Below are 13,669 nucleotides of genomic sequence, written 5' to 3'. Positions count from 1 at the left end.
GATTCCCCCCTTTCTCTCTGTTCCTTGTTGGTTGGGCTCGACAACTCCTGTGTGATGACCCACCCTCATCAGTCAGCAGGCCAAACCAGTGCCCAAATAGAGACGCAGGCAAATATGACATAGATGACACAGGCATCCAGACCTGGGTGGCTGACAGAAAGACCCGGCTCTGGAGCTGATAAAAGTTGTACCACAACACCTGTCTGCCAAGACACGCGCTGCATGGGAAGGAGACGGGGTTGATCATGTCCTGATCTTTACCTGGTCTTGTCTGTTCACACTTATAAGATCTGATCACAATCAGATCACAACGTGTCTTTTAATGATCTACGCGTGTCTAAAAATGTGAGCACAATCAGAATGTGGACAAGATTAGGACATAGGCTGCATGATAGAACCAGGTATCAACAGGGCTCATGAGTGCCTGCCTGGGCCTTGCTTTAAGCGGATGTTCTTCTGTGCAGATGGAGAAGGCTGACTATTCACTCTGTCCAACAGTCCATTTACAGTTTGAGTGCAGTCTGTGCTTGTCTCATTAGAGAGCCAAAGCAATCTGTCAGAAATCACCTGTTTTACTTGGCCTGCATGCTTTGACAACTTGCCCCCTTATTTGGTGGGGACTTAAAGCTTGGTTGAGCCCCTGAGATTGAGCAGGCCGTCATTGCACAAGGAAAAGGCTATATGAACACTCCTGACCTGCAAACTGATATTACATTTCAGAATTTGTTAAAATTAGGTTAGAGTTAGGGTCAGGGTTAAGGTCAAGGTTAAGGTTAGGGTCAGTTTTCTATAGTCTCTTTTTATAGCCCTGGAGGAAACCCGCAGAGCCCTATCCTTACCAAGCTCAAAAGGCATGTTGGCCAACCAGAAAAGTATGTTTCTCACTGTTATATTCTCTCTTTATTCTTTAGTCTTACTCTCATCACTCTTCCCAGGGATGACCACACCTCTGATGCATTCACACAACTGTCAATAGCTTTCTAAGATAAAGTGCTTTCTTTGAAAGTCATTATGTTTTCTTCGAAAGCACAACCTCAAATAGAGCACAGCACCGCTGACTAGAGACCAGCTGGGAGGATTTGTCTAGGGATTCATAAATCATCAGATAAATAAGGGAGCACAATTAAAAAGGCTTAGGAGGTCTCCCCTGGCTTTGTTTTAGAACAGCACCAGGGGAATACTTCTGATTCCTTCATTCTGAAAGAAAACACAGCAGCCTGTCTGCCCCTAGGTCCAGGATCGTAATTATAGAAACCTTGGACTTCCCTGGCCTGAATGCTGGCTGAACCAGGGGCTTTATTTTTGTAGTTGCCATGGAGGCGCCAGGGAAAAGTTGAGGACACGGTGTGGTCAGAGCCTTCTATTTGTCATGGCTGTTTATATAATAGGCAGTCTGTGAGGATCAGGCCAGCGGCTGTTTATATAGTAGACAGGCTGTGAGGATCGGGCCAGCAACTGCCGGCAGTTTATATAGTAGGCAGGCTGTGAGGATCGGGCCAGCAACTGCCGGCAGTTTATATAGTAGGCAGTCTGTGAGGATCAGGCCAGTGGCTGTTTATATAGTAGGCAGGCTGTGAGGATCAGGCCAGTGGCTGTTTATATAGTAGGCAGGCTGTGAGGATAGGGCCAGCAACTGCCGGCAGTTTATATAGTAGGCAGTCTGTGAGGATCAGGCCAGTGGCTGTTTATATAGTAGGCAGGCTGTGAGGATCGGGCCAGCAGCTGCCGGCAGTTTATATAGTAGGCAGGCTGTGAGGATCGGGCCCGCAGCTACCGGCTGTTTATATAGTAGCCAGGCTGGGGGGGATCAGGCCAGCAGCTACCAGCTGTTGATATAGTAGCCAGGCTGGGCAGCTGTTGATATAGTAGGCAGGCCGGGGGGGGATCAGGCCAGCAGCTACCAGCTGTTGATATAGTAGCCAGGCTGGGGGATCAGGCCAGCAGATACCAGCTGTTGATATAGTAGCCAGGCTGGGGGGTGGTCAGGCCAGCAGCTACCAGCTGTTGATATAGTAGCCAGGCTGGGGGATCAGGCCAGCAGATACCAGCTGTTGATATAGTAGCCAGGCTGGGGGGGATCAGGCCAGCAGATACCAGCTGTTGATATAGCAGGCAGGCTGGGAGGATCGGGCCAGCAGATACCAGCTGTTGATATAGTAGGCAGGCTGGGAGGATCGGGCCAGCAGCTACCGGCTGTTGATATAGTAGGCAGGCTGGGAGGATCGGGCCAGCAGCTACCAGCTGTTGATATAGTAGGCAGGCTGGGGGGGGATCAGGCCAGCAGCTAGCAGCTGTTGATATAGCAGGCAGGCTGGGGGGGGATCAGGCCAGCAGCTACCAGCTGTTGATATAGCAGGCAGGCTGGGAGGATCGGGCCAGCAGCTACCGGCTGTTGATATAGTAGGCAGGCTGGGGGGGATCAGGTCAGCAGCTACTGCAGTAGGTTACAGGATGAAGCCTGCTTTCACATTTATTTAAACAGCCAATCGTTTGGGAGCTGAAATAACCAGGCTATTTTCACAATACCAGAACTGTAATGGAGAACTGTGGTGGACCTTTTTCACATTGCACACTGTAACTGTGTCAGTGGTAATGTTATTACCATGGTAATATTGGGCTGATTGCAGGACTATTATTAAAGAATAATACAGAGAAATAAAATCCTCAGACAATGAGCACAAAGGAAGGGAAACATTCAGGCAGAATTGATTGGATAAACAATATTACAGAAAGAAAAAACATATTGTCATTGAGGGTGAATGTGCCTCCACACCTCATCCTGTGTCCCGTGGGGAGAAGGGGATCTCCAGGTATTGGAAGGGTGGTGACTGTATTGCAGACATGGTGTTGAGTGGTTTGCTAATGCTGAGCATTCAAGGCCCAGTCTTAGAAAGTCGCACTAGCGCTCTGGACCAGAGCTAGTTGACGCCATGTCCAAATTCCTCACACCTCCTTGATGTAGATCCTTGATCACCATATCAATAGTTCACTGTGTTTGTGTATACTTACAGTACATACTTCCTACTGACTTTCTGATGTACTGATTATATACAATTACATTTCCCTTTTCTCTCCTTTTTGATGATATTGCCAGAGGTTTTCCTTAGACAATGACTTCACATGTTGACCAAATGCTAGTTTGCAAAGTTATGCACCTCTCTGGCATTCCTGTTATGCACCTCTCCAGTATACCTGTTATGCACCTCTCCAGTATACCTGTTATGCACCTCTCCAGTATACCTGTTATGCACCTCTCCAGTATACCTGTTATGCACCTCTCCAGTATACCTGTTATGCACCTCTCCAGTATACCTGTTATGCACCTCTCCAGTATACCTGTTATGCACCTCGCCGGCATACCTGCTATTGCACCTGTTATGCACCTCTCTGGCATATCTGCTATTGCACCTGTTATGCACCTCTCTGGCATATCTGCTATTGCACCTGTTATGTACCTCTCCGGCATATCTGCTATTGCACCTGTGGCATATCTGCTATTGCACCTGTTATGCACCTCTCTGGCATATCTGCTATTGCACCTGTTATGTACCTCTCCGGCATATCTGCTATTGCACCTGTTATGTACCTCTCTGGCATATCTGCTATTGCACCTGTTATGTACCTCTCTGGCATATCTGCTATTGCACCTGTTATGTACCTCTCTGGCATATCTGCTATTGCACCTGTTATGTACCTCTCTGGCATATCTGCTATTGCACCTGTTATGTACCTCTCTGGCATACCTGCTATTGCACCTGTTATGTACCTCTCCGGCATACCTGCTATTGCTGAAATAATGCAAGAAATGGAAATACATGCTGATGACTGATGGAGGCAGTGGATGTTTTTTAATCACAGGGACATACACTGTACAGGACAGACTATATGGTATGGTGTGTTTAGGCAGTAGTGAACACAAAGTTACATGATGACTTTATTACATGTCATCATCAACAACATCATCACTTCCAATCCTTCTGTCATTTTGTTGCTCTGTGTTCTAGAACAGAAAGGCAGGTATTTGGGAGAATGGTTATTGCATAAATCAAACGCTGATTTGGAGCTGAATGCATACAGACAGTAAATTCAATGACATCAAATATGTTTTACACTTTTATACAGGATTTGTGGCAGGAGTTGTCTCTAAGATATTTAAATCATTTCAAATAATTTGACAGTTCGCAATAAGAAGAACATTGTAAAATGATCATATATTAAAGAACAATCTTAAATTAACAGATCACTCTACCCAAGTTGTAAAAAGAAGACATTGCCTTTAAAAAATATATATTGTCCAATTACATAAAAGTCTTCTCTTTCTTTTTATGAATACTTATAGGAATGTCAGGAGAGAAAAACAAAACCGGACAAGACATCAGCTCCAGTCAGAGGTAACTGCCTGAATACATGAACTATGTGTCTGTCCAAAGCCATGTGCTAATGGATGCATTGAGGAGGAACCCTAATTGCCTGTATAAAACTAACACAACAACACTGTCATCTCTTTCTGCCTGCCTGTACAGATCCAAGTTCAGGTCCCCTGCACTTTAACTGTATGAAGCAAGAGGACAACCCCTCTCCAAAAAGGTTAATAACACACTCTCCTAATGTCCATTAGCATAATCAATTATAGAATACTTCCAGAACAAGAAAAATATATATTTATGTATAAATAAATACATGGTAAATAGGGCACTTGGTTACTTCATTATTGTGAAACCCATTAGTCTATAAGGCATCCTTCACTGTAAATAACTCTCATTACGCACAAATAACTCATATTTGTTTAGGACCAAATCTGCTTTCAACCTTATTTGGTGCATCCACTGTATGCACTGAGACATCCTCACAGTTAGTAGAGTAGAATACCCTTAAATCAAACATGAAATATATTCCTTCAAGGCCACTGGGTTCATATCTTCTCCTATTCATCAAATTAGTAAATGCATTGTCACTCCTGGAAAAGTTTTTTTTTTAAATGAAAATAACTAGTCATAGATGAATGTAAGGTTTTTGTGCAGTCTGAATATATTGGTTATTCACCCACTGAGTTATACAACCACTGCAGTTTTGCTGGACATCATGAGAACAAGGTTATAGCCGCTTCACGTAGTTTCCAGGAAAGGTTCCAAAAAACGTGCTTCTTCTGGATGTGCCTTGAAAAATAACAAACATATAGCGGAATGAAAGGAAATATCTCAACGATATAGTTTGTTACAAGCATTTTCAGTGGAGTAGTGCATTCTGTTTTTGTTTATGGAACAATGGCTGAGGATATGTGACTATTGTCACATCTAAATAACGGACAGCTTCCACAGAGCACTGATTGGTTTAATGACTCAATTCAAGGCGAGGGATGCCATCTGTTGGCAGCAGCTAAGTAGTACAACTTTTAAACGCTCTGAATGATTGGCTGAACAGGGGTGGGCAATGGCCATGCAGAGCCCCTACACAGGAATTATTGTATAATTCATGTCTATATCTTTTGGATATTAATAGAGCAAATAAATACAACGTCGGACCTACCTACAAACCAGCCGTCGTCACACCTCTCCATCACATCAACAATGTCCCCTTCCTTGAGCTCCAACTCATCCTCATTACGTGGAGCATAGTTATACAGGACCTGGAACCTACAGACCATAATAACTGTCATCAGGGAGGATTATACAGTCACATCATCAGATTCATTTACACATTGCTACTGCTTATTTAAGCAATAAGGCCTGAGGAGGTGTGGTATATGGCCAATATACCACACCTAAGGGCTGTTCTTATGCATGACTGCACGACGCTACGCGGAGTGCCTGGACACAGCCCTTATACCACAAAATTCAGAGGTGATTTTTTGCTATTATAAACTGGTTACCAACGTAATTAGAAATGTAAAAAGAAATGGTTTTGTCATACCCGTGTTTTACGGTCTGATATACCGCGGCCGTCAGCCGTTCAGGGCTCGAACCAACCAGTTTATAATACAATTTAGACACATTCAATCAGAGACTTAACTTCAAATAAGCTTTAAAGCTCTATATAGCTTTAACAGTCAAGTTGGGGAAATAAATCGTTGTGGAAATAGAAGATAGACTTACGCCTCTCCACCACAATTCAGGGCATCTTGGGTAAACAATGGCCGCTGAGAAGAGAGAAGAGAAATGCAGTGTTATTCAGTAGGCATGTCATGTTTCTATCTGTCTTCCTCTGTCTTCCTCTGCCATTTTACCACCATCAGTGTCCATCACTGTAGCAACAATGTGCCAGAGCCAAAACCATCTTTGCTTTAATTAATGTGCTAGAACCACAATGCTGACAAAGAGCTCACTGTACTTTGCTTGGTTGAAGGGGATTTGGGAACTAAGGCCTTCCTGGGAGGTACACAGTATTTATTCAACATCCCTCAGAGACAGAATAGAAGACAGTAAGCAACAAAGCATTTCAGATCCTAACATTCATTCCTAACATCCACCTATTCCACAGCACACAAGCCTAGACTGGTCCCAGATTAGTTTGTGCTCTTGCCAACCACATTGGCAAGACAATGAGTGACAATGAGTTGGCCTGATAGCACAAAGAGACTGGCACTCAGGCTAACACAAGCCATCCTAGCAAACAGCAAGTTCACAAGCATGGACTGTTTTGCTTCCACACTAACAGGTTGGGGAGACAATTAAGGGTCAAAGGGGGAGTCCATTCCATTCTCCTGAATTAAACCGTCAGTCTTCAGGCATGCAGTAAAACCACAGACGATGCTGTCAAGGGAGCACATTCCAAAAACCAGACACTAAGGTTACATCCCAAATGGCTCCCTATTCCCCAAGTAGTGCATTCTATAGGGAATAGGGCGCTCTTTGGGACACACACTTTGCAACAGGGAAACAGGGACCCATTGTCAGATCATCAGACACAACTGGGGATTCCTGTTCCCACACAATGCCAAGCTGCAAGGCACACTGGACAGACGGTCAGGATTTCAAGTTGAAGGTATTCCTCCGGACATTCTTAACATATCTGTTGTCTCCTGGATATTCATCTCTTCATATCTAGGAGGTTGTATTTCTACAGACCATATGTGTGAGAGTGTTGTATATTATGTGGTAGATATGTTGATATGGACAGAGAAAAAGAGATACATTAACTCTAAAGGGAGGACTTGGTTTCCTAGTAACCCAAACGTACGATGATGTCACACAAGGTGCATAGTGGGTAGCAGCCCTACCCTATGAGACGGGGAATAGCTCTGGGCCCTACTGGGCGAGCCGCAGGACCTCCGAGACATCACGGGGCTACGAGGGGGCTTACCCACAACAACAACCTCACCATTTACAGGCTGAAAGAACCACAACCAGGAGTTACAATTAGAGAAGAGTACTCAAACATACTTTACCACTCTGATCACGCACACACTCACATAAAAGGACATACCAGGGGATTAACAGGGACAAACTGGGCAACCAAACCTGTCATCAAAGTTAAACACTATTTCTAGAAAATTATATTTGGCATTAAACCAGAACATATCGATCTTACTGTGTAAGTGGTAAGTTTGAAATGTAACAATCTTTGGTGATCTCTCTCTCCCAGCTTTGTATGAAGCAGCAGTATATTTCGTACGTCAGCCAGGGTTAAGATTGCAAAGGGTTGGAAACTTTGTGGTAAATATACCAAATTTTCCCGAGATTTTCCATGGGAAGTTAAGCCTGGGAATTTGGGGAATTTTGCTTAAATTCATAAAAAAAAGTTAGCTTATAACAGTGAACCTTTTTTGTGGGATACACATAAGGCAATTCTAGGTCTTGTGGCATATTTTGGTTAAACTATCCCCAATTCAATGGAATTGCCACCCTCTCCATCCACAGTGCAGTGCACTCTTCCATCACATATACAGCTGATTCTCAAGATTTTGCACATTCATGAGATGCTATTGACCCCACACTACTTCACTGTCTGAGCCAAGGACTACATGCTTTCTGGTAAGTTTTGATTACAATACTGGGTGGGGCGAATATATTTTATATGACATACATTTTTATTAACTAGTAAATAGTAGCCTACAGCAAAGTGTGTTTAAATCATTGTATTTGTTTTTTTTCCTACTCATTTTTTCCGAATCTTCACAGGAAAATGCCACGGGCACTATCTGATGTGTGGAGACATTTCACTGCATTTAGAAGGAGAGGGAAGGAAAAGCTGTACATTTGCAAATACTGTGCCAAATCATATGTGAAGAATGCAACAAAAATGCAGAATCATCTGGCCAAGTGCATAAAGTTCCCTCAGCGTTCACAACAAGTAACCTCTGACAAAAGTCCCTCTACTTCGATCAAGGTGAAAATGATGAATCAGACACCTTATCGATAGCAACAGCTCATGATCCTCCTGGAATCAGAAGTTTTTTCACTCAATGGAGGAACATAGTCAGAGAAATGCTGATGAATGTCTTCCTTGAGCTGTGTATGCAACTGGTTCACCTCTGATGCTCACAGGCAATGTGTATTGGAAGAGATTTCTGAATGTTCTTCGCCCAGCATACACTCCTCCATCCAGACATGCTTTATCTACTAATTTGCTGGATGCAGAGTTCAACAGAGTTCATAGGGAAGGTCAAGCAAATCATAGAGAAAGCAGACTGTATTGCAATCATCTCTGATGGGTGGTTGAATGTTCATGGGCAAGGAATAATTAACTACGTCATCTCCACCCTTCAACCAGTATTCTACAAGAGTGCAGACAGAAGGGATAACAGACACACCGACCTCTACATTGCAGATGACCTGAAGACAGTCATCAATGATCTTGGACCACAGAAGGTATTTGCACTGGTGACAGACAATGCTACGAACATGAAGGCTGCTTGGTCTAAAGTGGAGGAGTCCTACCCTCACATCACACCCATTGTCTGTGCTGCTCATGCATTGAATCTGCTACTCAAGGACATCATGGCACTGAAAACAATGGATACACTCTACAAGAGAGCCAAGGAAATGGTTTGGTATGTGAAGGGTCATCAAGTTATAGCAGCAATCTCCCTCTCCAAGCAAAGTGAGAAGAATAAGAGCACCACATTGAAGCTGCCCAGTAACACCCGTTGGGGTGCTGTTGTCATCATGTTTGACAGTCTCCTGGAGGGGAAGGAGTCTCTCCAAGAAATGGCCATATCATAGTCTGCCGATATGGACAGCGCCATCAAGAGGATCCTACTGGATTATGTCTTTTGGGAGAGAGTGGTAAGCAGCCTGATACTCCTGAAACTTATAGCAGTAGCCATCACACGGATTGAGGGAGACAATGCCATCCTGTCTGATGTTCAGACTCTGCTTGCAGTTGTAAGAGAATAAATCCGTATTGCCCTGCCCACTTCACTGTTGCTCCAAGCAGAGGAAACTGCAGTTCTGAAATACATCAAAAAGCGTGAAGACTTCTACCTGAAGCCCATACACGCCGCAGCGTACATGTTGGACCCCAAGTATGTTGGCAAGAGCCTCCTGTCTGGTGCAGATATCAACAAGGCCTATGGTGTCATCACTACCGTGTCTCGCCACCTTGGCCTGGATGAGGGCCAGGTTCTTGGCAGTCTGGCAAAGTACACTTCCAAGCAAGGGCTTTGGGATGGAGATGCAATATGGCAGTCGTGCCAACATATCTCATCAGCCACCTGGTGGAAGGGACTTTGTGGATCTGAGGCTCTTTCCTCTGTTGCCTCCATCATCCTCCAAATCCCACCAACATCAGCCGCCTCAGAGCGTAACTGGTCCTTGTTTGGGAACACACACACCAAAGCACGCAACAGGCTGACCAATACAAGGTTTGAAAAATTGGTGGCCATCCGGGCAAATTTGAGGCTTTTTGAGCCTGACAATAAGCCATCCTCAACAAGATTGGGAAGTGACAGTGCAGATGAGGCCTCAGAGTCTGATGTTCAAGAGGTGGACATTGAGGAGATCCAGGGAGAAGACATGGAAGCCTGCGAGGAAGACAACCAAAGCTTTAGTTTCTAGACTATTATTTTACAGATCTATGTTGAAAACAGTTTTGGGAGATGCAATGGATCAGTGGGGATCATTCAACATTCCCTTTATTTTGTTGTTCAGTGAAATCATCCCATGTGAAGAGTCAACACATTTATTTTTTATTTCTATTGGAAGGATTGAATAATTTGCAATTCTGTCTACTTATGACAAGGTAAAAGGTTTATGTTTCTGTCTCCATATGATATGGTAAATATATCCAATGCAAAAAACATCTACATTTAAATGGTATTAATATTCATTTGCATACATTTCCATTAATTTCCATTAATGGGGCGGCAGCGTAGCCTAGTAGTTAGAGCGTTGGACTAGTAACCGGAAGGTTGCAAGTTCAAACCCCTGAGCTGACAAGGTACAAATCTGTCATTCCCTGAACAGGCAGTTAACCCACTGTTTCTAGGCTGTCATTGAAAATAAGAATTTGTTCTTAACTGACTTGCCTAGTTAAATAAAGGTTAATTAAAAAAAAAAAAAAAAAATCCAATATATGTCCGTTAATTCCCATATATTCCCGTTAATTCCCACGGAAAGTTTCCACCTCTGAACATTCCCCAAAATGTGCAACCCTGGCCAGGGTTGAGAAAGGAAAGCTTCTAAAGCTAGAGAAATTACATTACCAAGAGCAGCACTGCAGATGTTGAGATGAGTGAGATGCAAGACTTGGCTCTCACACAGTCACACACAGTATCTGCACATGTTCGCTTCACGCTGTTAGTGTGGTAGGCACGAGACCAAACGCTCGTAGTTGTTGCGGAAATTGACCCAATATGCTGGTTACTTTACGCATCTACTTCATATCGCTGAGTCTACCTTTAATGACAGTAAGAGTAATATCTATGCTAGGAGGAGACTGGCATGAGACCTGGGCCCGTATCCACAAAGGCTCTCAGAGTAAGTGTGCTGATCTAGGATCAGGTTTGCCTTTAAGATCATAATGAATAAGATTATATGGACAGATCCTAGGTCAGTACTCCTACTCTGAGTCGCTTTGTGGATACTGACCCTGGAGACAAGGGTAAATAACAGAGTGAATACAAAAATTCCAAGTATACAAGGACTATCTGGCAGCCATGTTACTTAATTATCAACCATTTAATAGAACTGTAACTGTTTAAAGATCTGTTACCTAACATACAGTGATTCATTTATCTAGACTTAGCATGTTACAGTAGTATTGTAACATAGTACTCTATCAATGAACCAACCAATAGCAGTACTGACCAAAGATGACAGTGTGAAGTAAACAGAACTAAAAACAAATGACAGTATCAGTACCACAGTGAATAAAGTGAAGTAAGGGTTGAAGGAGTAGTCAGTAACTTAGCGAGGATGTTACAGTATGTCAATGTTAGAGAGGAGAATTAGGGGAAGGGGAGGAGTTAGTTGTCACGACATGATGTCACACAGGCACCTGGTCTTTACCTTGACCTTGGAGGACCTAGGCTCCAGGCGGGGGTACTGTTTGTTGTAGGGAGGGGGAGAGTGTAGCACCCCTGGAAGTGGAGGGGTGGTGCAGGGGAAGATGAGGGGAGACAAAGGTTTGGGTGAGGTGGAGAGAGTGGGGATGGTGAACTGCTGGGAGGGAGGGGAGGTGAGGCGTACAGAGGAACCCTGGTGACAGAGAGACCAAAAGGAAAAGTGTGTTATGGGCTACACACACAGCCCCATCTGAGTTATCTTTTGAGAGTGGCAAACAAACCAGAAATAACAATCTGACTAATCAGACATAACAAGAATCTGTTTCTCTCAGAAAAAAAATTGGTTGGAAAAAAGTTGCCTCAAATTTCAATAAGTTCCTTTAGGGTTAGTGGAAGCAAAAATGTTTGCACAGCAGTGTCAGGTTAGGACACACAGATCACACCAGGGAGGACTCTACCTTGTCCTGTTCTGCCCCATCTCTACACACAGGGGTAAAGGTATTATAAGGTGGGGTCATCTTCCTGCTCTCAGTAGGCTCCTCCTCTATGAAGAGCTTGGGAAGCTCCTCTGTCACGTCTGATGCTTGTCTGTAAAACTCTTCCCCTTTGGATTGGTCGCCCCCCTGAATGATGGACACCAGCTCCTCACAAAGGTCATCTTCCTGTTCCTGGTCCACTACCTGGTCTTTAGTGGAGTCCTCCATGAACTGATTCATCTCTTTTGAGATAAACTGATTTAGCTCTACTATGTTCTCGAGTTGAGATGGGGGGTCGGTGTGAGACAGGGGGTAGCATTGAGACAGGGGGTAGCTTTGAGATGGGTGGTCACTGTGAGAGGGGCAATCGCTGGGCTCGTACACCACCAGGTTGACGGGACTGCAGGCCTTAGGTGAGGTGGGAGACAGGGCCACTGTGTCTGAGAAGGGGTCGAAAGGTTTCTCAGAGTCTATAATGGGCTTGATGCTAGTGTTGTTCTGAATCTGAGACAAATCGACCACGCTGCCATACTTGGGGCTCCCAAACATGGGAGAGATGGGTGATGAGGTGAAAGAGGTGCCGCCAGAGGTGGGAAGGGAGGATAGTGGGGAGGGTCTGGGTTCTGGGGAGCAGGGGTAGATGGGAGCCTTGGGTGAGGTGATGGGGATAAAGTGGCCCTCTCTGAGGGAAGGGGTGAGGTTGCGTGGTGTCGAGGGTACGGTTCCCAAGGTGGGGGCTGGGCAGGGGGAAACCAGAAAATGGCTGGGGGCTGGATAGGGGAGGGGGACACCAGGGTGCTGAGGGCCTCCAGGTCGGCCAGCAGACTGCTGTTAGGGTACGGGGGAGGAGTGGGGGCCGGGGTGCAGGAGGGGGATAGGCCCAGGGTCAGGTTTATCCAATCATTGGTGACAGCCTGCAGGTGGGCCCTCTGGGTACTTGGGGAGGGGGATGGGAACAGGGAGGAGCGGGGTGTCCTGAAGGAGAGGGAAGGCGATGGTGGACTGAAGCGAGGGCGCGTGGATGATGACTTGGGAGAGAAAGAGAGAGAGTACAGAAACATACGGCAGAACATAAGTGAGGGGAATGGCCAGGTCAGAATGCATAGGACTGAGACTGTTGTTGTTTCTGACATCTATTCTGAAATCTATTTACCAATATTGACTCCAGTCAGATTATTTTAGGTCACTGACAGAAAAGAGACTGGTGGTAAAGATACAGAGGCTTTACCTGGGGGTTAGTGGTATCTGAGATCCTTGGGATGTCCTTACCAGCAGAGGCTAATCGATGCCCAAATTTGACCCAAAATAATCAATCCCAGAAATCACTGTATCCAACTCCGCTTTCACCACTGCAGCGTTGAGATTCTCTCCTCCAGAGCTGCCACACACACACACTTTTTTAAATTACATGTGGTCTTTGGATTGGAGGAAGAAAATGCTCCCAAATGCTCTGTGACCACCTGCCAATGTGGCTTGTAAACTAGAGATTCTACCAGCCAAATGCTCTGTGACCACCCGCCAATGTGGCTGGTAAACTAGAGATTCTACCAGCCAAATGCTCTGTGACCACCCGCCAATGTGGCTGGTAAACATAGACATTCTACCAGCCAAATGCTCTGTGACCACCTGCCAATGTGGCTGGTAAACTAGAGATTCTACCAGCCAAATGTTCTGTGACCACCTGCCAATATGAATGGTAAACTAGAGATTCGCTCTTATCCAGAGCGACTTACAAATTGGTGTGTTCACC

The 13,669-nt window shown here is 44.9% G+C and overlaps 1 protein-coding gene across 8 annotated transcripts in view; it reads right to left on the bottom strand.

The window, feature by feature from the left end:
• Nucleotides 1–3,826: 3,826 nt before the first annotated feature.
• The window catches only part of sorbs2b (sorbin and SH3 domain containing 2b), a 126,778-nt gene continuing 116,935 nt past the window's right edge, over nt 3,827–13,669 (bottom strand). For 6 of the 8 annotated variants that reach the window (XM_065018472.1, XM_065018471.1, XM_065018474.1 and 3 more), the window contains one exon: nt 12,310–12,947. In XM_065018472.1, coding sequence (XP_064874544.1) covers nt 12,390–12,947 — 558 coding nt within the window. In that variant the 3' untranslated portion in view covers nt 12,310–12,389. Of the gene's footprint in view, nt 5,157–5,526; nt 5,634–6,092; nt 6,137–7,216; nt 7,328–11,447; nt 11,637–12,309; nt 12,948–13,669 lie in introns of those variants that run through there. The other 2 variants (XM_065018473.1, XM_065018476.1) reach the window with 2 other exon arrangements.

This window comes from Oncorhynchus nerka, linkage group LG5 (genome assembly GCF_034236695.1).
Source record: "Oncorhynchus nerka isolate Pitt River linkage group LG5, Oner_Uvic_2.0, whole genome shotgun sequence".
Classification (NCBI taxonomy): domain Eukaryota; kingdom Metazoa; phylum Chordata; class Actinopteri; order Salmoniformes; family Salmonidae; genus Oncorhynchus; species Oncorhynchus nerka.
The sequence above is the reverse complement of the archived record's forward strand: the minus strand, read 5'-3'. Positions and strand labels throughout refer to the sequence as shown.